This window comes from Eleutherodactylus coqui, chromosome 8, assembly GCF_035609145.1.
Source record: "Eleutherodactylus coqui strain aEleCoq1 chromosome 8, aEleCoq1.hap1, whole genome shotgun sequence".
NCBI lineage: Eukaryota > Metazoa > Chordata > Amphibia > Anura > Eleutherodactylidae > Eleutherodactylus > Eleutherodactylus coqui.
The window spans coordinates 78,488,456-78,512,038 of record NC_089844.1 but is presented as its reverse complement, the minus strand read 5'-3'; the positions used below and the strand labels follow the sequence as shown (position 1 = coordinate 78,512,038).

The 23,583-nt window shown below is 42.1% G+C and overlaps 1 protein-coding gene across 1 annotated transcript in view; it reads right to left on the bottom strand.

Annotated features, from left to right (window-relative positions):
• The window catches only part of LOC136577507 (bile salt export pump-like), a 63,116-nt gene extending 42,364 nt beyond the window's left edge, over window positions 1-20,752 (bottom strand). Inside the window, exons 1-10 of the mRNA XM_066577408.1 lie at window positions 20,683-20,752; window positions 14,928-14,946; window positions 13,893-13,931; window positions 12,526-12,577; window positions 11,662-11,900; window positions 11,458-11,545; window positions 8,748-8,881; window positions 6,611-6,782; window positions 6,384-6,508; window positions 3,284-3,458 (exon numbers count right to left, since the gene is read on the bottom strand). Coding sequence (XP_066433505.1) covers window positions 3,284-3,458; window positions 6,384-6,508; window positions 6,611-6,782; window positions 8,748-8,881; window positions 11,458-11,545; window positions 11,662-11,900; window positions 12,526-12,577; window positions 13,893-13,931; window positions 14,928-14,946; window positions 20,683-20,752 — 1,113 coding nt within the window. The remainder of the gene's footprint in view (window positions 1-3,283; window positions 3,459-6,383; window positions 6,509-6,610; window positions 6,783-8,747; window positions 8,882-11,457; window positions 11,546-11,661; window positions 11,901-12,525; window positions 12,578-13,892; window positions 13,932-14,927; window positions 14,947-20,682) is intronic.
• Window positions 20,753-23,583: the final 2,831 nt, after the last annotated feature.

The window sequence follows — 23,583 nt, the reverse complement described above, 5'->3', positions numbered from 1 at the left end:
GCTGCATGGTATCCTGAATGTGTGATACCACCACCCATGACATATACAGCTACTGCTGCCTCGGGAGTCATTGTGATGGTTTATGTAATGGGAGATATTGGACACTGTTGTGCTTACAATTGTCATAAAGTGACACATTAATACACTCATTAGCATTTTAATTAGACGCACATTACTATCTGCAAGAAGACATTATCCACCAAACTATTAGGAAAATTAATACTCTAAAAAAAGATGATTTGCAAATTGCTATTAACTTTTATAATTATAAAGCTATTCTAGTAATATTGTTTGCAGTTTAATATATTCAGTTAAGTAAAAGAAAGGTTATAGTTTCCTCAGAGGGTTGTCCAGTTGTAAACTTTTGATGGCCTTTCTACAGGATAAGCTAACAAAAGTTGTCAGCTGTTCTCCAGATCAATGTGCTTGTAAACTGAGCTCATTTCTGCAGGAAGCAGACAGCTTCGTTCTCACTGCAGTGGCCAGGATTGGTATTACAGCGAAGTTCCCATTCATTTTAATGGCAGCAACCGCCGTTTTCCGGCCAAAGATAGTTCCAGAACTATCTTTTCTGGCCGGTGTAAAAGCGTCTCTCCCTGCTATGGGGAAATCCCAAAGCCCTGAGGGTCTTCTTCTCTCTCTCCTTCTGGAGCAGCTATGCTTTTTAAAGCGCAGCTGCTCCAGTGAATAGGTGATTTTCATGCGCATGAATCTCGGGTCTTCTGCACATCAAACATTGCCAGTTCATGCGATCTTTTTGTGCTGGCAGCAGTGCGAAAAATATGTTTGTCTAAAAGAGCCCTAATAATAATATTAATGGCCCACCTAGGCTCCTTTCTAGTAATAACTAGTAATAATAATGCCCCCATGGCCCTTTGTAGTAATAATGCTAATTTACAGTATTAATTAATGCCTTTTATAGCCCCTTTATAGTAATACCAATGTCCCCAATGCTCCTTTGTAGTGATAATGCCTCCATAAAAAGTAATAATAATTCCCCTTTATAGTACTAATGGTCCCATAAATAGTAATACTGATGCCCCTTTATAGTAATAATGCTGCCATGGCCCCTTTATGTGAACATGAAAATAAAAAAACCTCATATACTCTCCTCTCTCCTCCTGGCCTCTGTAATTTGCACTGTACTGTCCCACACTGAATTCTGGATTAAGCTGTCATATGATCGCTATTACTGGGTGCTGGCCTCAGCAACACTCAGACTGACCGCAGTGGTCACGGATCGCTCTACATGGCAGGGAACAGAGAAAACCAGGACTCAGGAGCAGTGAGAGGGGTGAGTATATGATTTTTTTACAGCATTTCCAGTTCTTCTTGTCTGCGACCCCCATTTCTTTGCACCCAAGCGGTTGCACCCTCTGTCTAGTGGTAGAAACGGGCACGCCTAGTATGAGGACAAATGATCATTAGCAGTTGTGGGTTCTGTTTTCCCGGGCCATTATGGGACCTTGAGGATTGAATATGCAATTTGTGCGAGCGCACTAAGTTCATTAAGGGATTCAACATTTTATGTAGATTATCCTTACATACACAGATGTAGCGAGCCCCAAGCAGATACATTTGGAATGGCCACTTATTAGAACGGTCGCGCTTTAATTACAAACATTCATTTGGCACTTGCCTCTTATGTAAATTGTACAATGGAGTTGAAGACTGTCAGTTCTTTGTATCATTAAGCATAATGGCAGAAGAACTTGGGGACTAAAGTAAAGGCACTTCATGTGACACGGATGGATGTACTAGTCTTCATCTTCAGAGGGACCCTTCTGAATGAACGCATTTATTTTAGCCTCTGTAGCTGTTGGAAATGATTTGCGCTTTAATAAATCAGTCACGCATGAGCTGCTATTGCTACAAACATGCCCTTGTGTGTACGATATTAATTACCAACTACTTACCATTCAACCTTAGCCAAGGTTTTAAAGTTCCGAACTCCAATTACTTAATAAATAAGCTGCTTAATATGAATTAATTATTTGCAGAAAGCATTTCCAGAATGAATAATTAAACAGATGTAGAATATGACGAGTCTACGTGTTGCGGAACAGCAGCAGGAAGTGTGGATACATTAATCATAGGTTAAATCCGCCCCACTCCAATCCCGATGCTCGGGCACTGACTTGCTAGCGTTGGTGACGTGTGGTCATGGTACGTGCCCACTGCAGCCAATAACCGGTCACAGAGGTGATAGCAGTAAGGGCTCACTCACACGAGCGTATGCGTAGTTGTTGCGCTAAATATGCAGCGTCTTTTTACATGCGGACATGCATACGTGGATACATCTGAGGACTTACACACATCAGCACATGTGCAAATATGCTCACCGCAATGGAGCATATTTGAGCATGAACCAGCAAAAATACTTTTTTCTGTAACTGTTCAAATTTAGCGTTATTGCGTACGAGAAAAAAAAGCTAAAAGTCGGGGCGTGACCTAGCGTAGTAATATCGCGCAACAAGCACACTAGTGAAATCAAAACTGGACAGGAATAACTAGAGATGAGCGAGCACGCTCGGATAAAGCAGTTTCTTACATTTTTTTTCAGAACTGAAGTGTGGACTCTTAAAGGGGGTTTCCAGGCAAAAACTATCGATGATCTATCCTCAGAATAGGTTATCTATAGTTAAATGCTGGGGTCCCACCACTTAGAATCCATTGTTGATCAGCTATCAGGGCAGCAAGCTGGACGTTGTCATCGGGGTCAGGATTGGATGTCTCATAGCTGAGCTTCACTACCACTGAAATCAATTGGAGCTAAGCGGCTATGTCCCTGGCGTCGGAGGCACAAGTGGCGGACATGTAATAGCTAGCTTCAGCCCCTATTGATTTCAATGGAATTGAAGCCCAGCTATAGCACTTCCTCTCCCGACCTCGATGATGATATCCAATCTGCTGTACAGTTGGCCAGACGATCAGTGATCCTGAGGATAGGTCATCAATAGTTTTTCCCTGAAAACCCCCTTAATCATTTGCATTGCTACACCTGAGTTATGTGTACACCTTATACTATATTCATAGTAGAAGCCATATATCTGTATAGAAGTCGTAGACAGAATAAATATTTTTTCTTATTTGTGCCCCATCCCGGAAACAAACATGGACAGATTTATGAAGCTGTCTAAAATAAAAACTGTCCAAGTTGCCCATCGCAACCAATCAGAGCTGAGCTTTCATTTTACCAGAGCAGAATGTAAAATGAAAGCTATGCTGTGATAGGTTGCAATGGGCAAAACAGTTTTATAAAGGCCCGCCAGTAACATTTTACCTGTAACAGGTTTCCAGGTGAATATTCTTCTTCCTCAAGAACCAGCTTAGAACCATACCAAAATGCCAGTGCGTAACAGAGGAAAATGATAAACCACAAGTATCCTGTGAAAAATCCCATGATAATGCCTTTCCTTATTCCCCAGCGTTGAGCGTACACAAGATTTTTGTCATATCTGAGAAGATAGAAAATATACAGAAGTATTCTCAACATCATATAACAAAAAGATGTTCACAGATTTTACCTTCTAAGTAACATAAGACTTATTCCAACTCTACGCGCTTGCTTTAGAACTTAGAACCTATTATTTCTTTCAGCAGTCACACGGACTATAGAAACCTGTAATCTAGAGATGCTCAAAGACTTCTGTAGAAAAAGTGTTGTGAACATGTTCTATGACCTGTGCAGGGAGGGGGGGAGGTGAGCTGTGACTACCACCTATTGTGAATGGTGGATCCTGTGTTATCTCTATATATAGGTCTCATCTTTTATTGTAGAATTTCCTGTAATAATAATGGGATGACTGCTGAAAAGTTTTCTCTACAGACTGGGACATGTCAGACTATTATGAGGCTCAGTAGCCAAGTGAAAACTCCAAGATTTTCAAAAATATTTTAAAATGTACATAGTGACATGGAAATTAAAAAAAAAAATCACCAACAATAACAATATATATTTAACATAAAAACGTGATTGAAACAAGAGGCGATTTTCTGATGATACATTCCCTTGAAAAGGAACCAGTAGGGAGGCAGAGTGGTTTCAGACAATGGATTGGGGAACATATGAAAATAGTTCTTCTACAGAAACCTTTTTTGTCATTTTACAGGCTACTCTGCAACTCAAAGCCCTAGTCTTGGAAGATTCAACATCACTGATTAATTCTTCTACTTAGTAGTCTCGATGTTGAAGGAGTCAATGACTATTAAGACACACCTAATGATTCTAATGATTTGGGTTTTCATTCCGTCTTCTGCATCTTTTCCTTTTTTTTTGGTCTCTCAGTAATTTGCACTCATGTCCACTCTCTCACCTTCCATCATCTTACCTTCTATTCCGGAAGTTACACCCATTAATCTGCTAGCAGTCTATATATTATGTAGGTTTCAAAGATGGAAAATATTAGGTCTCATCTATACTTTCTCCTAAGGATTCACTATAGGGGATGTAGAGGTGATTCTTTCACACTTGAAGGAGCCCAAAGAAATCTGTTATGTTTGCGCAGGGTGAAAGTACAGCGCCCCTCTCGGGTGTCACCAATATGTCAGACCAAGACGTAATCAATGTACACAATGGACCAATATAGACATATCAACAAAATGCAGAGAACACAAAATAGCGCAAACATCAGTAACGGAAATACAGGGATTGGAATGCTATCCCTAACCAACTTTGACATGGCAGACGGTACCTAGAAGCTGGGTAATTGCCCTAATAGGGGCGGCCCCATCTTAGGAACCTAGGGGGCCTAGTCTGTCTCTAGATGGGAGATAGAGAAGATCTAAAAAGCAGATGGAAAGAATAATGTATAACACAGTATTTGGTAGAAGTGAATAAGCCCTCACAGAGTAAATGACCATAAGTACTTAGCTGACAGGAGTCCGCTGCCTCACCATTTGCCTAAGGCAGGACAGTAACCGGCGCCCATGTAGAGGCGGGCCCGCAACCAATACATTTCCATTATGGCTGATGCCTGATGAGAGCGGGTAAGCCCGCAGAAACGCGTAGCAAAGGAACTAATAAATTAGTTAAAGTTATCTACGGACAGTGTGTCCTTTATCTCTGCTGGAACCCACGAGCGCGGGGGAATTTTTCCTATCTGATACGAGTCATTACGGCTGATTGGCGATCTGATTAAAACACCTTCCTATTGGCCAGTCAGTCCGTACACCACAGGGGATGTTGTAGCAGGATTGTCAAAAAGGACACATTATACATTAAAGGGGTTGTCTCGCGAAATCAAGTGGGGTTAAGCACTTCTGTATGGCCATATTAATGCACCTTGTAATATACATCGTGCATTAAATATGAGCCAAACAGAAGTTATTCACTTACCTGCTCCGTTGCTGGCGTCCCCGTCCCCATGGCTCCGTCTAATTTCAGCGTCTAATCACCCGATTAGACGCGCTTGCGCAGAAGGGTCTTCTCCCTTCTGGTCGGTCCGGGCATGAGAGGCGTTCTGGCCCCGCCCCCTTCTACGTGTCATCGCGTAGCTCCGCCCTATCACGTGTGCCGATTCCAGCCAATCAGGAGGCTGGAATCGGCAATGGACCGCACAGAGCCCACAGTGCACCATGGGAGAAGACCCTTCTGCGCAAGCGCGTCTAATCGGGCGATCAGACGCTGAAATTAGACGGAGCCATGGAGACGGGGACCCCAGCAACGGAGTGGGTAAGTGAATAACTTCTGTATGGCTCATATTTAATGCACGATGTATATTACAAAGTGCATTAATATAGCCATACAGAAGTGCTTAACCCCACTTGATTTCGCGAGACAACCCCTTTAAGCCCACTGAGGGATTTTTGACATATGGCACCTCAAGGGCCTTCTGCAGTGACAGGAAGAAGGCACTCACAGGTGTCCATTGCTGAATGACAAGCCATAGGCACCAAAAGTGCGGTCACATAGGCTGGCGCCACTTCCTGATTGTGGCTGGAGTACCGCAGCAATGTCTTTGCTACATATATGGCATGTGAATTGGATTTAGAGGCTTCAAGCTGTACCTTGGACAAAGGGCTAATGCACATGGTTGTATCACTGCTCTGTACAGTCTTTCAGTTGTGTAGTCCCTTGATATATCTCCAGAAGTCTCTGATTTCATACTAAGGATTATGACCGTTTTTTCCTTACATACAGTATGTTGCATGCACAGAGTGTCATTCCGTGGAAGCATTACTTTGAGGAGTAAATAGCTCTACATATACATGTCCACATGGAGTATGGCCTCACGCTGTCTGTGTAGCTACACAGAGAATACATGAATTCCTCTACTCTGATAATTTAGAATGATGCTACTGTCTTCCAGTGCACCTACTTTATTAATTCCCCTGCAAAGGTAAACAGTAAATTAGGTCATAATGAATTAAATAGCACAAACCTCTCAACTTCTTTCAGTTCTCCACCAAATGCTGCTATTGTTCTGATTCCAGAAAGAACTTCATCAGCAACTGCACCAGCTTTAGCATAGGCCAATAATTCTCTGCCTGTTAGCCTTGCAACTGCCTAGAACACAAAGGATAAGATTAGTTTACAAAAACTAATTGGCTAGAAAACAAAGGGTTAACTGAATAGTTGACCAGGGTCATGTAGCAGAATAGATCGTACCAAGGCCATAAGGGCAGCTCCGATACCAATGAGTGGGCTCACAGCTATGATCACCAATGTCAACTTCCATCCATTAACAAATCCCAGAAGGAAACCAGCTACAAATGTTGTAAATCTCTGGATGAAGATCCCCACTTGGTCTGCGATGGCATCGTTGATTTTGTTGATATCACTGTATTGAAAAGCAAATTGATCATTTATCATACATTAGATGTATTTACATGGGCGACTTTTCACGAGCGAGTTCTGTGCATTGTGAGATGCACTTAACTCGTAGGTAAATAGAACCCATTTTTTGCAATGGTTTAATTTCCATAGTAACATAGTATGTAAGGCCGAAAAAAGACATATGTGCATCCAGTTCAGCCTATTCCCCCCCAATGTTGATCAAGAGGAAGGCAAAAAAAAACCAAATGAGGTAGAAGCCAATGTTCCCCATTTAAGGGCGCCTACCCACTGGCGTTTTTTTCCCTAACGATGCTAAATTGCGTTTTGCGTTTTTTCTGAAGAGCAATTAGTATAGAATGTGTTCTTGTCCATTGGGTTTTTTTTTCCGGTCCGTTGCAATTTTTAACATAGGAACTGTCAGTTGCATATGTCTCCTTATTTTTCTCTTAATGCACCCATGATTGTCAATGGAAATTAACGAAAAAGCCGCGAAAAACGCTGCTTTTTTACACACGAAAATCGGCAACGCCAGTGGGTAGGCGCCCTAAAGGGGAAAAAATCCTTCCTGACTCCAATCTGGCAATTGGAATAATCCCCGGATCACCGACTACTCTAGAGTTATTAATGATTATAACACATAATATTGGCCATATACTTACTGACTAAGGAGGCCAGATAGATGTATCCTCTCAACATGCAGGTAGCAGAATACCAAATGAGGGAGCTAATTGCACCTGTGAAGGACACCGATGAGACAGCCATTCACACTGCCTCTTAATATAGAGGGGGGTGGCTGCTTGGTGTATCCTCCCACACAGAGTGGATACAGGGTGCCAGACCATTCTGATACATGTAGTGCACCATGCAGACCAGCAACCTATTAATGACGCCAAAATAGTTCATCGGGTTGCCCTGCACTTCAAAAAGTGAACCACATTGGTACTGCCACCCTGGGCTCCCCCTGGTGTTTTTAAGCCACACTGCATGTGAATGATAGATAATAAATGCAAGGCATTGGTTGGATTTTGGCCAAGATACATGAGCCCACTAACCACGTCAAGGTTCCTTGCATGTAGTGGGTCCCTATACTACTATAAATATGTCACAGAAGGGAAAATATAAAAACATATTACTATTATTACCTTTGGGAACCAAAAAGAAAAACATTAAACTCACATGTAAATGCGATTTGCATGCGAGTGCGATACATTTTTTCCATTTTAGCTATTGGATCAACATGTAATTTTTTTACATGCTTTTAAAAAATGTGCGTGAAATTCCCATGTACAGTAATGCAATGCACTGTTAAATCCAAAACGCATAGCAATCGCTTAAAAGTTGCAATATCCCAAAGGGTATTGTTTTTCCTTAGGGAGAGTACCTAGAAGATGTGTGAGGAGACTTATAAGGCCACCCATGCTCCTCTGGGAAATATGCAAATGGAAAGATAGAACAATGCCTCTGTAGCACCACCTACTGGAAAGCGGCATTCCTGCATGTCAAGTCAATGTCAGACTTCTTAACAAGCCTTGTAACAATGACTGTGAATTATGAGCCAAAGCCAGAGTCTTCTCCAGAAGAAGAAGATAACCATGTACAGACAGACTGTTTCAGGGTGATTGCCCCTCATCAGTGTGCAGCAGGTTTCTGGCTTGGCTAGTGAGAGGCCTATAGATGTGGATTAGGAGGGTATCATTACTCCTCTAGGAAATATGCAAATAGGAAGATGTAACAATACCTCTACAATGCCAGGGAATGGATGATAAATGTTAGATTGTAACAGTCTGATGATTTGGACCCACAATGATCATTAGAACAGGAACCATCAGTCTTCCTTCTCCACCAGTATCCCTGCATTGGAGGGGAATTGTATGGAGTGGTGGCCAAACATGTGAGCTGCAGCTCCATACAGTTACTGTATGGAAATAGTCGAGTATGGTTGCATAGAGAGGCATAAATTACAACTTACTCAGACATCCTGGTGTTCAACTCGCCAACCGATGTGCAATCAAACCATCCGATTTCCATCCTCATCACTTTCCGAAAGTAAAGTTTCCGTATTCTCTGGATCTGTCGCGCAGCCGCTGTTACCCAAAAGCAGATCTGTGATTGCGAAGGATTAGAAAAGACCAAATTATTGAGATTTTTGTAGAGTTACCACTTTAGTTTAGGAAGAGAAGCTTAAAGGGAACCCGTCAATGGCTATGAGTAGCATAAACTACGTTATGGTGCTCGTAGAGCAGGTTCCCGGGGGTGGAGGGAAGCCATCCTGCGGGGCTTCTGGTATTTTCTGAGAGAGGAGCTAAGGTTGGAGACGTCTTCTGAAGACGAGGATCTTCTTTTGTCTTGGTTGCTATCGCACAGATTTGGGCATCACATGAGATGGTGGATAATGTTCCCAGAAGGAGGACGTTTGGGGTTCATCCTCTGGTGTCGCGGAGTGTTGGTGTTGATGAGCATTTCCATCTCCACTTGGTTGAGTCTCCAAAATGAGATGATCCTAGACAATCTCCAAAATGTCTGCCATGCCCTCCCTGCAATTAGCTGCAAACTTTATACCATCCTGACAGGTGGCTGCAAAATTATGCTGTTTTTGTGTACCACCACCACCCCCTACCCGCCATAAACTCCTATAGGGCCTTTGGTGAGCAAATTTGCACAAAAATAGAGCATGTTGCATATTTTTTCGTCTGCCAGAAATATGTGCACAAAAATGAGTACTGTGAGCGAACCCATTAAAATATATAGGTTCTAATGTATGCGGTTTGCGCAAGCCAATTTTCGCGTGTTTATGCCCGTGTAAAGGAATACCTCCATGCACTTCTAGGTACCTGCCTTATAAACATCACTACTAAGTTTATGGTGCTCATAGTCGCTGACAGGTTCCCTTTAATACCTCTATAGACCTAATCGCTTTAACAGCTGAGAGTTTGTTACAAGTGCATCCAGTCTGGGTGGATTTACATTAGCTTTAATCTCCGTTTTGGCTTTCCATCGCTGTCTTTCGAGCAGAGCTACTGAATTAGAATAGAATTAACCCTTTCCAATCCAATTTGTATCCCGGTTTTCCTAGGGGGCTTACTGTTTTTCTGCCGTTACACAACAGCGCTATCTGCTGGCTAAAGCCAGTACTGCATGAGGTGACACATTGGATAGGCTTGGACAGCAGAGAGGCTGGCAATATACAGTAAGAGAACCCCGACGGATATCTTCCAACATTGGAGCTGTACAGCCTTAAATCATAATGTCTTCAGACGTCAGACAGTGGATTGGAAAGGGTTTAACAGATCCATTATGTTGGAGATTATTGATATTATACTATTATATATTACTATAATATTGATCTCATATTATCTTAATGAGCTCAATAGGGTTTTTAAAAACGGAAATCTTTCCATTTACTTTCGTTTGGTTAGTTTTCCGTTGTTTTGAACAGGACAAATAACGCAATCTGCAGCGATATTTGTTCCATTTAAAAAGCGTAGCGGCAGCAAGCGGAAAGTCTTTTCTTTGCTTTACGTTTTTAAAAATCCCATTGAAATCAATGGCGGTAAAAATGGATCTGTTTAATTCTGCTTTAATTCTGTCTCTCTGCTCCAAAAACAGAACAGAGAGCCAAAATGGGGGTTAGATGCTAATCTGAACGCATCACTATTTTTTTTGCGCATTTCAGTCGCGCGCAAAAATATAGAATCTGCTCTATTTTCTTGCACAGCACTGGTCCCCAGAGAATTCTATGGGAGATTCCCAAATGCATGCACAAGATGCAAGGGGATGCTCAATGCCCTGCGCAAAACTGCGGGGAAAAGAACATATCTGGACCTCATTTGGTTAAATAGCCTTTTAAATAAGGGAGGGGGGATTAGCACGTACATATAAACAACCTATGTGCGCAAAAACGCACAGTACTATGTGCCGATATGCTGGAAAATCAACCTAGTTCACTGTGCAAATATGTTGCGCTGCAGCGAGTGCATTTGAGCATATGCTCATCTGAAGCCGCTCTAAGGCTGCTTTCACATTTGCGATGGGGGTTCCATTCTCCTGCTCCCCGAAGGGAAAAGGGCAATCCCTTGGCCAAACAGGTCAGTCTTATGATGGAACGGAACAGCATTGAACGAACCCATTTTTATCAGCTGAATGTAAACCAGCAAGTTTCCATTTTCAGTGGTCTTCAGTGAAAATAGTGAGAAATAGAAGCACAAAGTAGATTAGAAAGTTGGATAAGTTTTCCTTATTATTCGAGTTTAGGCTAGCTTCACATCTATATATCGCATAGCGCAGCGAACGATCCTATTTTTCTGGTAAAACAACAGACACCATAATGGAAACCCAACGGACCCTATTATAGTTGATGGGGTCCATCGGGCACCCTTGATGTCACCATTGGACAGATGCCTTTACTTTCAATTTTCTCTCTTGTATTTCCATCTTTTACTGTTATAAGTGCGGATGTGAGATTAGCTTTAGCTACATAAAACCGGAAAATATGCAAAATCAAAAAGCTAAAATGTAAATATTTTGGATACCTAGAGAAATTCAATTGAAAACATGTCCAGACCTAATATTTCTTATAGCTGCGTTTTTGTCACAATTGTATCCCCACAAGGCAATCTACTGCTTCACATGTAACAGGAGAAGGTTATGTGGCTGACTACTATTTTGGCCATCACACTTACTTGAAAGTAACCAAGAATTAGGACAGAACATCCGATGCCGGCATAATAAGCAGCAAATCGAGTCATTTCGGATTCAATATCCAGCATGCTGTCAGCAAATAGAGGAAAAAAAACAGGCTTCATACATAATTATGTCAAGTGTGCAATGCGAGAGTTCAGTAAGTGCACATTAAGGTAATTAATGATTGCGAGGCTATCTCTTACCCACAGCTCATTGTTGCATTAGCATCTGTGTGATTGGAGCCATTAATCCACATGATAGTGTTATTTATGCAAGCCTTGTTAGGATCTCGAAGCTCTTGTGACTCGATATCATACAATATAAATGTATCAATCATGAGACCGAAGACCAGCAACATACACGGCTGAGCCGCCCCATGGATCACCGCGGCGAGGCCACCAAAGATCATCAAACAGTTCTCTGAACACGAGGCAAACCTAAACTGGAAACATATCAGCATCTCAGACTCCAAAGTTACAGTATGACTTTGTATCAACTATGTGGGCCAGGGCTAGTTTTAGGGGTAGCAAATAGGGCAGTTGCCAAGGGACCCGTTTTCCAGAAGCCCCCCATCCTGCATGAATGGAACCCCTGGAAGAACTTGAGAATAGAATATGTAGGACTGCCCTGGACCACCATGGACTTTAGTATTATCATTTGCGCTTTTTAGGTATTGTATGGCAGCACAATATGGGTACCGAATGGCAGAGGCGTAACTTGAAGCTTCTGGGCCCCAATGATAAACCTGTAACAGGGCCCCCAACTATAATGCTTTATTCATAGTACTGGGCTCCCTAAATGGATAAGAGAGGCCTTATGGGCCCCCAAGGCTCCTGGGCCTGGGTGCAATGGCATCCCCTGCATCTCTTATAGTTACGCCATTGCGTAGTAGAGGTGGGAACTGCATTGGAACTTTACAGAAGGACTAATTGCCATATTTCCTAGAAAACTGACCCTGGACAAGGTAAGAACATGACACAAGGACTCAAACAACAAGAAAATAACAACCCCATCCTTGTGTCATGCAGTAAATGAAAGATTGAGTAATAGGAGGATCACACACTTACCAGCTGGAAGAAGCCAACCCGTATGCTGTCTCCTTTATCATTACCTTTAGACCTATAAAAGAAAGTACCTTCAATTATTGATTATACAAAATTAATCCGTATATAGAAGACAATACGCTTAGGCAGGTGTCACACGGGCGTATTTCCGCACGCAAAATTTGCGTGCGCAATACACAAGGAATAGAACCCATTGATGTCAATCACTTCGTTCACATGCACTTATTTCCAGCACGTTTCACTTACACAAACAAACGCAACATGTTCTATTTTCCTGTGCGCTAAAGGTCCCCATAAAAATCAATGGGGGTGCGCAATTGTGCACAAAATACACTAGGAAATGCGTGAAACACTGTGTAATTGCGCAGGAAAAATAATACATCAGGAACTCATTAGACTAATTAGCCATTTTAATCTGTGTTAACATTTTTTATTTCGCAAAACTACTACACTGTGTGTGTGCAAATACGCAAACACTTGTGTGACCCCGGCCTTACTGGGTAACATTTATAGACCCATGGAGCATCCAGATGAAGTGTAAAAGCCCATTTACACAGGACGAGTGTCAGGCAAACGATCTAGTAGAGCTGTCTCGCTTATGGAGCGGCCGGCAGTGAGGCAGGGCAGTGCAGGAGATTTCTCTCCTCTCGCTCCCCGCCCCTCTCCATTGAAATAACACAGCGCTGAGACACAGGGTCGGGCATCGTTTGCCCGACACTCGTCCTGTGTAGATGGGGCTTTAGATCACCAAAGGAATGCTGATCGTCATTAAAAACCAGAAAACTGATTCTATTTACATTTGTTTACAAATAAAACTGTAATTTGCAACTTTCAGAGGGATGTTTTTGTAACTAGTCAATAAATGTGCTGTAGAGCTAGCCATCACACACATTGGGTAAGAATTGGATGAATCTGATAGTTTCAGCAGGACTGGGTAACAAACTAATGTGTCTGAGTGGTCCGACATCAGTGCGTTTTTCAGAGGAGCATGATTGGCCTTATAAGTCTCCTCACTCACCTTCCAAATGCTGTCTTAAAGAAGAAACGATACCCTTGCCAACCTACATCTATAGGCCTCTCACTAGCCAAGGCAGAAACCTGCTGCACACTGATGAGGGGCAAAAAACCCTGAAGCTGCTGTCTGTGTATGGTTATTCTGACTTTGGCTTACAATTCCAAGTCATTCTTTTAAGGCTTGTCTTAAGACTAACCTGCAGTTAGAAAATAGCAAATCTAAAGCATCTTTTCTTAGAACTCTGCATTGTGTTGTTCCTCTGTTAGATGTTCACACAACGTATTCCTTTGCATACACAAAGATGTCAGAAGAGACTTATCTCTACTGTACTGGATGAACAGTTAATACAACTTACTTGGCATTGTTAGATGATGTTTTGTTATTTTCAGATTTTCTGTTATGAAAAAACATAAATTGTAAATAAAATGTTGCATTCATCATATACAGTGTACAGTGTACTAGTGAAAGCTGCTATATTTGTTAGCTTAGGTTCTATTCACATACCATTCAGAAGCCTGATCTGGGGTTTTATCCAAGGGCTTTGCCTGGATGGCCGAAAACAGGACTACATTACTTTGTCCATCCAAAATACTGGAATCAATCAGAAACCTGCTAAAACTGGGACCAAAGCTGCAAGTTTTACTAATAGCAGCCTGTGCAGCTATTTTATCATCTAAATGGAACCCTGGGATGGACTTCTGAACGCTATGTGAATGTAGCCATTTGTTATGTAAAGAGACATTTTTTTTCATTCATTATGCAGACATTCCTCCAGTATATATAAATCAGCTAATGTTCCCTTGATTAGTTATTTTTTTCTATCTGAAACTCCTGGCCTCCTCCTCCTCAGATGGTAATGTGATCTCAATTACGATCAGATCAGATTTACTTGGGGTTGTGTGTTCAATTTCTCCATCTGTGTGATGCTATTACGTGGATCCTACCACAGAAACGCCATCCGCAGACACTCCTATCACAGTAACTGATGATCACGCAGCTCCTGTCACACAGTTATAATAGAGGAGATCATCGCTCATCCTCCTGACTGTATCTTTATGGTTTGCCGTTTATTTAGGTAAATATAGAAGGTAATAATATTAAACTGTCCCTCTCAGCAGGCAGAAATGGTATGGCCTCTAGCTAATAAAGTTGGGATGCATCATAGGATTGCTGTGAAAGTTAAATCAAAAGATTTCAGCATAAAGATGGTGCCTGGTAAGCATCAGACAGGAGGCTGCACTGCAGGGAAATGGCTGCAATACACAGAGTAGACTTCCAGGGTGTGACAGAAAATCAGATGAGGGCGGTAGGCATGGAAAAATGTTATTTTGCTGGAGTGACCCTTTACCATATCGTAATATATTATGTAGAATCTATTATAAATACTCACTTTTGGTTTTTTAAATCATCTGTAATGGAAAAAAATATGGTTAGGATTTGTGATGGTAGAGGAATATTAAAATTTGCAACTGTCAGAAAAAAATTCTGTTAACTTTCATTTGGTAATCCTTAGGGCCCATGTATACGCACAGATATCTTTCAAAAGATTGAAAGATCAGCTATCGTTTTGCATAAAGTACTAATAGGCAGTAATTGCTATTAGTACTTTATTAACTTCATTTGCATGCAAATGAGCATCTGGGAGCTGTTACAGAACTCAGCAGGAGGTCTGTGCTCTGTAATTAGCTCCATTGTTTAGCCACAGGCTGCCCATGGAGAATTCAGCACCATGGACAGCTGTCACAGTGTGCAGTTCTGCTAATCAGCTGTTCTGCCTGCAGGGGTGAGAAGTGAGAACAGCTGTTACAATGTTATCAGCTGTTATCCGTTCTCCCCGGGCAGAACACAGCATGCGGTCCTGCTTATCAGCTGTTCTGCTGAATGATGGTTTTCAAGCAGAACTGAAAATCGTCGTTCGGTCAAACAGAGAAAGATCGGCCCATTTAAACACAACGATTATCGCTCAAAAGAGCAATAATCGTTGTGCCTAAATGGGCCTTAACAAATAGTTATAGATTAACAATTTGTTAGGATTAACACTACTAAATGGTGCTGTTAGGGAAAATCAATGTTCCGTCAATATGCTGTGAGGCTCCAAATCAGAGGTGGTTATGGCGGCCGCCGTGAGAAAGCATTGGGCACAGAGATTTAGGACTGTGTCTACAAGCAATCTACCTTTATTACAAAACATCTTCCTTTATATAGTATTTTAAAGAAGAGTGGTCTATTGTCAATAAGTGTCCATTGCAGCCAGTCATGTGTTTTTACATAGATAGCAGTTAAACATTAAGACATTGTCTTTACTGGACACGATTGCACACCGACCTTTGAACAGAGTAACAGAAGAAAAAGAACAATGTAAGTTATATATACACGTTTGCTAAGTACTACCCTCTATTTCTAATTCCTGTAACAATGCAATCTTGCCGTTCAAACAACACATGAATGTACAAGCGTATATCAAAGATGTTCATAGGAGACAGGATGAATTATATATATATAAGTTTTATGCCCGTAGCCTTCACAGTGCTAATTTACTTAAGCAGAATTCAGCTGTGATACCAGACACAGCCGATTGACATGAGTGATGCTGTTTCTAGGGAAAAAAAGAAAACCCTTTATTATAATCTAAGGTAACCCCTAAAGACAAGCTGTTTTACAGATATTCATATATATGAGGTTACACGCTTCTCTTGTCCTTTGTTCTCTGCTATTCTGCATATGCAGCCAGTGTTGGAAGGGGCAGAATAGCAAAAGCAGCCGGGTTTAGCCTTGCTCAATGTTAGTTGCAAACAGAGCAATGAGGGCATTTCACTAGGTTGCCTAGGATCAGGAAAACATGACTACGTTCTTCCAAAACAGCGCCACACCTGTGTTTAGCTTGTGTTTGGTATTGCAAATCAGAGCTCCACTGAAGTGAATAGAGCTGATCTGTGTCTGTGTCTAATCATAGACATCCTCTTTAGAGCTCCTGTAAACAAGCTTGTACAAACCACAGACAATAGAACCCATTGATTTTAGTTGGTTCCCTTACATGCATTTTTGGGTTATATTTTTGTGCACCTTTGCACACCCATGGCACCATAGGAGTCCATGGAGGGGGGCTCAAATGCGCACCTTGTCCGCACAAACTCGCACACAGAACTGCCCGATTTCTTGGTGTTAATTGATAACACTGGGGACTAATTAAGCTGCACAGAAGCACCTTTTAAATGCCCTGCTGTAAGTAGCGGGGAAGCTATTGGCATAGTTTCCATTAACTCCTGCTCCCATAGGAGTTAATGGAAACTCCTGCAAAAAGCGCACCTATGTCTTATCTTTTTTAGGTGTGCGCTGTTTTACGCTTCAAATTCCACACATATGAATACTTCTATAGGAACCCATTTGCTCTTTTAGAAGGGTGCATTATGCACACGCAAAATACAGGCTTGTGTGAATGAGGCCTGACATAGAGATATTCCTCTACAGGGTATAAAGCAGTCATGCTACAATAGAGGTGTCATAGAAGTCAAAAAGGAGAAAACAGCACGAAACAATATATAAACACATACATATTACTAAATACTTGTGCACATGATGATTTAACGCCATTGTTTGTAAAACCATAATAATTAGTGTCACATAAGTTACAGTGAATGTAACTGTAATGAATGTAGTTCCCTGTTCAAATCCCTAGGTGTCATTGTTGCACATGGTGCTATAACTAATAGGTCACTGTTCCCTTTGATCTCTTACCAGGAGCATGTCTCTTTAAGGAAGGCTTCATCCACTGTATAGGTGATAAATGTTTGAACTCTGGTGGTCCAACTGCTGGGACCCCCAGGGATCACAAGAATAGTGAACAACTGTGTTCTATAGGTGAATGAAGCACTGGTGCACATGCATGGACACCTCTGTTTATGAAGATAGCTGAATGGTCTACTCAACTATTAGTCCGACTTCCATAGAAATGAATGGAGCATTGATTACTCATGTGCACTGCTGCTCCATTCAAGAAACTCGAGAGCTGTGTCTTTCTTGTGATTGCTGGGGGCCTCAGCAGTCAGACCTCTAGCAATCAAACATTGATCCCCGGTATTTGAGTTATCTGTCACCACTTTTTAAATTGATTTCACAAATGTTTCACCAATACATATGTGTAAAGAAAACACTATTTATTTATTAAACTCTTTGTATTTCTCCAAAACATAAATATTTATAATATTATTCAGATGGTATAAACGTGGCAATAGCCTGCAAGATAGCATTGAATGGTATATATTAAAATAGTGGTGACAGAGAACCCACAAGTACCATCAGCTATCCTGTGGATGTCCCGTGCCACAAGCATGCCTTCACCTCTTTTACCTTCTACAGCCTTCAATACAGACAATAGTTACTAAGTATCTATCACAACGCCACATACTGTAGCTAGTAAACCCGGCATACATTAGCTAAACGAAGAGGAAGGTGATACAATTATGCAGTAGATGTGTTTGGTAAACATGAGTATTATATGAGGAATATTAATGTTACTAGTATCAAGGTTTATGAAGTCAATAGAGATAATGTGATTCCAAAGTCCAAGTGGTAGATCTATAACAAAGATTAGAGCTGGCACATGCCGGCCTTTTAACATCAGGTTGTTTTGAAGCCCAACATTTTGTGCTGATTTAGTAAAATACAATTATAGCTATCATTTTTACTTATACTGCACTCCAAGTTCCCTGCACAGACAAAAAGTTAAAGAGCCACTCCGGTGAATTTATATCGCGTCACAACCAGCGCACATTTTCTTCAGCTGGTCCTGTCCTGACTAGTTAGGGTTAATATCTCCTGTCCTGATTAGTTAGGCTGCCTACACACAGGCGAGCGTGATACTGGGACGTGACACCAGTCCGATATCGCGCTCTCCAGCGTGCTTTTTACATAGGGTATCCAAGGCATTTTCCTGTCAAAAACACCTCTCATCAGTTCAGTAAAGTTGAAATCCTCTGTTACAGCTTTCAGCTGTGTGGGATGATCAGCAAGTGTTTCCCCTTGTTCAACTTCAGTGCAATGTGTTTTCCGGACCTATTAAAACAATGGGTGGGGTGTTCCCAGGGGATGCACAAAGATAGGACATGTCATGATTTTTTTTTCCCGCCCTGCAATGCGATATGGGAAAAAATTTTCCTGTATATGACCCCATTCAAAAGAATGCGTTTCATATGCATGCACTATTGTTTCAGCTGTATCCAGCTCCCTGATGACAGGCGAGGTATGAAGAACAGAGCGGTCCAGCTCTGTTCTCCATACCTCGAACAAAGCGCTCGGCGGTATAACAGAAAACAGCTGAAAACATGCAGAAAACAGCTAGATGCAGAAGACAAGCGGGGACACTCCACTTGTCTTTTGCATCCCCAACTCCAAGCGCTCAGCTGTATAACTGCTGAGCGCTCAGAGCGGGAAACAACTGGATGCAGAAGACAAATGGGGACACCCTGCTCGTCTTCTGCATCCTCCGCTCACAGCGCAAGATGATCGCTCATCTTGAATGATCATCTTGCACTGTGAATGACACAACGATTGTCGCTCAAAAGTCTCTCAAAAGACATCTTTTAAGCGATAATCGTTGTGTGTAAATGAACCTTTAGGGTTAATATCTCCTGTCCTGACTAGTTAGGGTTGACATATGCTTGCTGCTGTAAGCTGAGGTTGTGGCTGGTGATTGACAACTCTGCTAATCAGTAGGTTCATTAATTATGTCAGCAGCTGTGCTGCCTGTGTTGATTGATAGCTTTGACAGCCAATTAACTCCTCCCTTTCCCCCATATAATCCGTCTCTTCCTGACTGGAAGTGATTTTTATGCTTCTGTATCTCTGGTCTTATCAGCACCTTCAGCTTACCTGTCTGTTGTCTGGCTCCCGTCTGTCTTCTGGTTAGTTCCTTGTCTTCCTGTTCGTTTTGTATTCTGTAAATTCTCATCTTTTGTTTGTCAGTTTTGTTTTGTGCCCGGATTCTGTACTCTATTTCCGCTCTGACTCTAGACCTGGCTTTGTGCAAGTAGTGGGGTCGCCCCTTTCGAGACAGGTGCTCCACTTTAAGGCAGGCTCTGTCAGAACGGTTCAGAGTGTCCCGCCCAGATTGGTACCGCTTTGTTTGATCTGCTCCTACATCTAAGCTACTTTTAATAGTGAGAATACATGCCTGTCCTGACTGACAAAGTACCTTGTTATCCATAGATTTGTCGGCAGTCCAGAACAGATGTAACATTATTTTTGTTATTCATTATATGACTAGCACCCAGTATATATATGTCAGCTGGTATTACCTTGGTTAGTTATTCCTTTCTATCTGAAATTCCAGAAGTCCTTCTCCTTGGGTTGTCATGTGTTGTCAATTCTGACCAGCTCAGATTTACTTGGGTTTATGTATTCTCAAACTAGTCAGTTTCACAGTCAGCATAATTCCTGTGTGATGCTATTAAATGGAGTGTACCACACAAGCTATTCAAAGGGGGACAAACACTCCTATCACAGTTACTGATGATGATCACACAGCTCCTGTCACACAGTTATAATAGAGCAGATCACAGCTCATCCTCCTTACTGTATACTTATGGCTGGAGCTTATTTAGGTGACTACAGAATGTAATAGCAGTGTTTTCCCAGCAGCAGAGATGATACAGTCTCTAGCTGCTCATGTAATGCTCTGCTGATGCATCATGGGATTGATGGCACAGAATAGTGAAAGGGAAAGCAGAAATCTCAACATCAAGATGGTGCCTGATAAGCATCAAACAGGAGGCTGCACTGCATGGAAGTGACTGCAATACACAGTAGACATTCATAATGGTAGAGGCAATCAGGTGAAGGGTGCAGGGGTGGAAAAATGTGTTTTTACCAGAATGGCCTTTTAAATTATGAAGTTTTGACTGCATGCAGCTGCCATTGCGGGGAGTTTACTAATCTGCTATACTGTATAGTGCCTTATTATTGAGTTCAATGTACAAGTAGTATGCAGCACTCTCCTAATCTCAATCTCGTGGTGGCTATAGGCAGTCAGAACTATATTATCTAACTCTATGCAGGGAGTTAAGAGAATATAGGACCTATTAAGATTTAAAAAGAGAAGGAATCAAAGTATGAACATTACAAGTGAAGGTATCTTGCAGCTACTGTACCTGATTCATGAGACTCAAAGGATGAATTTTCCTGTCCAAGTTTCTTGATACTCTTTAGAGTAACTGACATGGTTGTCTCCTCTTAAAGTTCAGACCCTGCAAAATGAAATCGTTAATATGTCATATCTGGTTATACTGATACAGGAATCTGTTTTTGCTTTATAAGCAGAAGATAATTGAAAAAGTTCAGCAATTAATCCTCTGATTGACTGATTTATTTATTCCTGTTCATTTAGATGGTTAGAACACTTATTAGGGAAGACATATATTCAATAAAGCGTTCCAATCTCATTCCAATTAATTTATGGATAGGCTTGGTCTGCCAGAGCGCTCTGCTATACCGCATAAAGTGATGTCCTGGACCAGAGTCCCATCTATGATGTGCCTCGATAATGCCATACAATCACAAAGACAAAAAACTGTGTTAAATATTGAAGCTCCCCCCCCCCCAATATTATATCCCCTGACTTCAGACTTCAGGGGGGTCTATATAATGCTTAGTCCCTCCTTCGCCTTGGAAAGTGATACTTCAATTCCACATTATCTGTAAATTGACATTACAATTACTAATCTATCTATCTATCTATCTATCTATCTATCTATCTATCTATCTATCTAGATTATTTTTTTCTGTAGCAAGGTAATTCACAAGATGGCCTGCAGAGAGCGTGAAAGCAGGCATTCTGTGTGCTACTCAGCAGGGACAGCTATGTGGATGTCCGGGGGAGTTAAAAGCTCCAGACACATTGATTTCCCTGCTGAAAGCCAGAAGAGAAGGCTGCTGAGGCAACAACAGGATCTGTACTTCTGTGGTCCGGTGTTCACCAGGCACTGTCCATCACGAGTCTGACAGGGAAGGATGCCCCCTAGACGTGTGGGTAGGGAATAGCAATAAGGACGCTGCAGGTTGGAAACTTAGACTAATCTGTTGTACTCCGGTGTATGTATACACTATGTTAGGCCTCTTTCACACAGGCAACAGTGATGTCACCGCAAGAAAATTGCAGCGATATCACAGCTGTGTTCAGTACGATATTGCTGCATTTTTTCATGGCAATATTGTGACTTTGTGTTGCTACAAAGTCACCCGACTTTATAGTGCTCTTTTGCTGAGATTTTTTTGGGGGGGAAATGGGGGGGGAGTTGAAATATAAACCTTACCCTGAAAATAAGTCCTAGGTGACTTTATGGCCGTCTGTCCACAGGCGTTGCGATATACCACCATGGATTTCCCTCGTCGGAGCCACCGCGGGAGAACACTTTGTCACCCCGATTTTCACTGTGATTTTCAACAATGAACCTATCATCATGATGGGTTCATCGCGGAAAATCACAGCGATTTTCTGCCCTTGTACATTGGGCTGCACTTTCCATAGTTATCCTATGGAAAGCATTCATTGTGTTACCCACCAGCTCTGATTGGTTCTCAATCGCCGCAGCCTAGCCAATCACTGTAGCATTAGCTGAACCAATTACAGCCATTCAATGCGATGGCTGTAAATTGGTTTATCGAGCGTTGCAGTGATTGGCTGAGCCGCGATGCTTGATAACCAATCAGAGCCAGCGCTTCCTGGAGGCAGGTTTGTGAAACTCCAAACCAGGAAGCGCTGGCTGAAAACTACAGACAAGGGTGCCGGAGCTGCAGAAGGAGACATGCAGCGGAGCGGACAGCGTCTGTTAGGTGATGTATTCTTATATTTGTTTTTTTTTAATACAGCTAGGTCTTATTTTAGAGGAAACAGTAGGACTTCCTACTGTAAAAGTTCCACTGCATCGCATGAAAACCACATTTTCATGCAATGCAACTCAAAGGAAGGCTCCATAGGAAAACATCGGCTACAAAACATTGCAAATCATGGCTATATAGAGCAATGTTTCCCTACTCCAGTCATCAGCGCCCCCAACAGGTCATGTTTTCAGGATATATATAGTAAGAACACCTGTGGCAATGTCTGAGGCACCGATAAAAATTACATCACCTGTGCAACACTGAGGTAATCCTTAAAACATGACCTGTTGAGAAATACTGGCATAGAGCATTCTGCGATTACAGAAGAAGATGGCAGTCCCCATAAGTGAACAACCCCCAGTTTGCCACAAGTGGTGGAGGATGCGCTGGCAAAGAATGGCGCATAGAGACAGTGCCATGCTGTAGTGTGCAGAAATTTAAAGGGCCAGGTGGGCAACAGAGGATCATGCAGCAGAGGACAGCTGCTCAACCCAAGTCGGTGGACTTTTTTTTTGCTATAAAGGGAGACAACCAGAAGGGCAAAAAGAGCCAAGTTGGGGTTGTCTACAAACGAACTGCTGTATGTATGGATGTCCAGAGGCAAATTGGCCAGTCAGACCCCACTGGAGGACCGGGTGAATTCCGTACAGAAATGCGCAATAGAACCTGCTTCAAAATCTGCATCAAATGGTGCAGGTTTGGAGGAATTCTTTTTGCTGCTCTGCTGCCTTAGGGCTTATTCACACGAGTGTGAAATTCATTAAAAAAAAGTGCGGCTAACTGTGCAAAAAAATTGGGTGAATGAATGATTTTCCATAAGCTTCATTCACATAAAAATCGTCCATTCACATAAGGGAATTTGAGCGGCTAAAAGCATAGCAGCGCAAAAAGCAGCAAAGAAAAGGGGAGCGGGAGAGAGATAAAGGAAAGCCCCGGGGAAACCCCCTTCCCCGCAGGGCTGCCCTTCATCTCAGCTGGGCTGGAGGAATATCCCCGCTGCGGCAATGTCAGGGTATGCCTGCAGGGGAGAATAAGGTAATCCCCAGCAGCGAAGAATTTCCTTATTCTCCCCTGCAGACGAACCCCGATGTCCCCACAGCAGAGATATCCCTCCAGCCCTACTGAGCTAAAGGGAAGCCCTGCAGAAAAGGGGGTTCCCTGGGGCTTTCCTT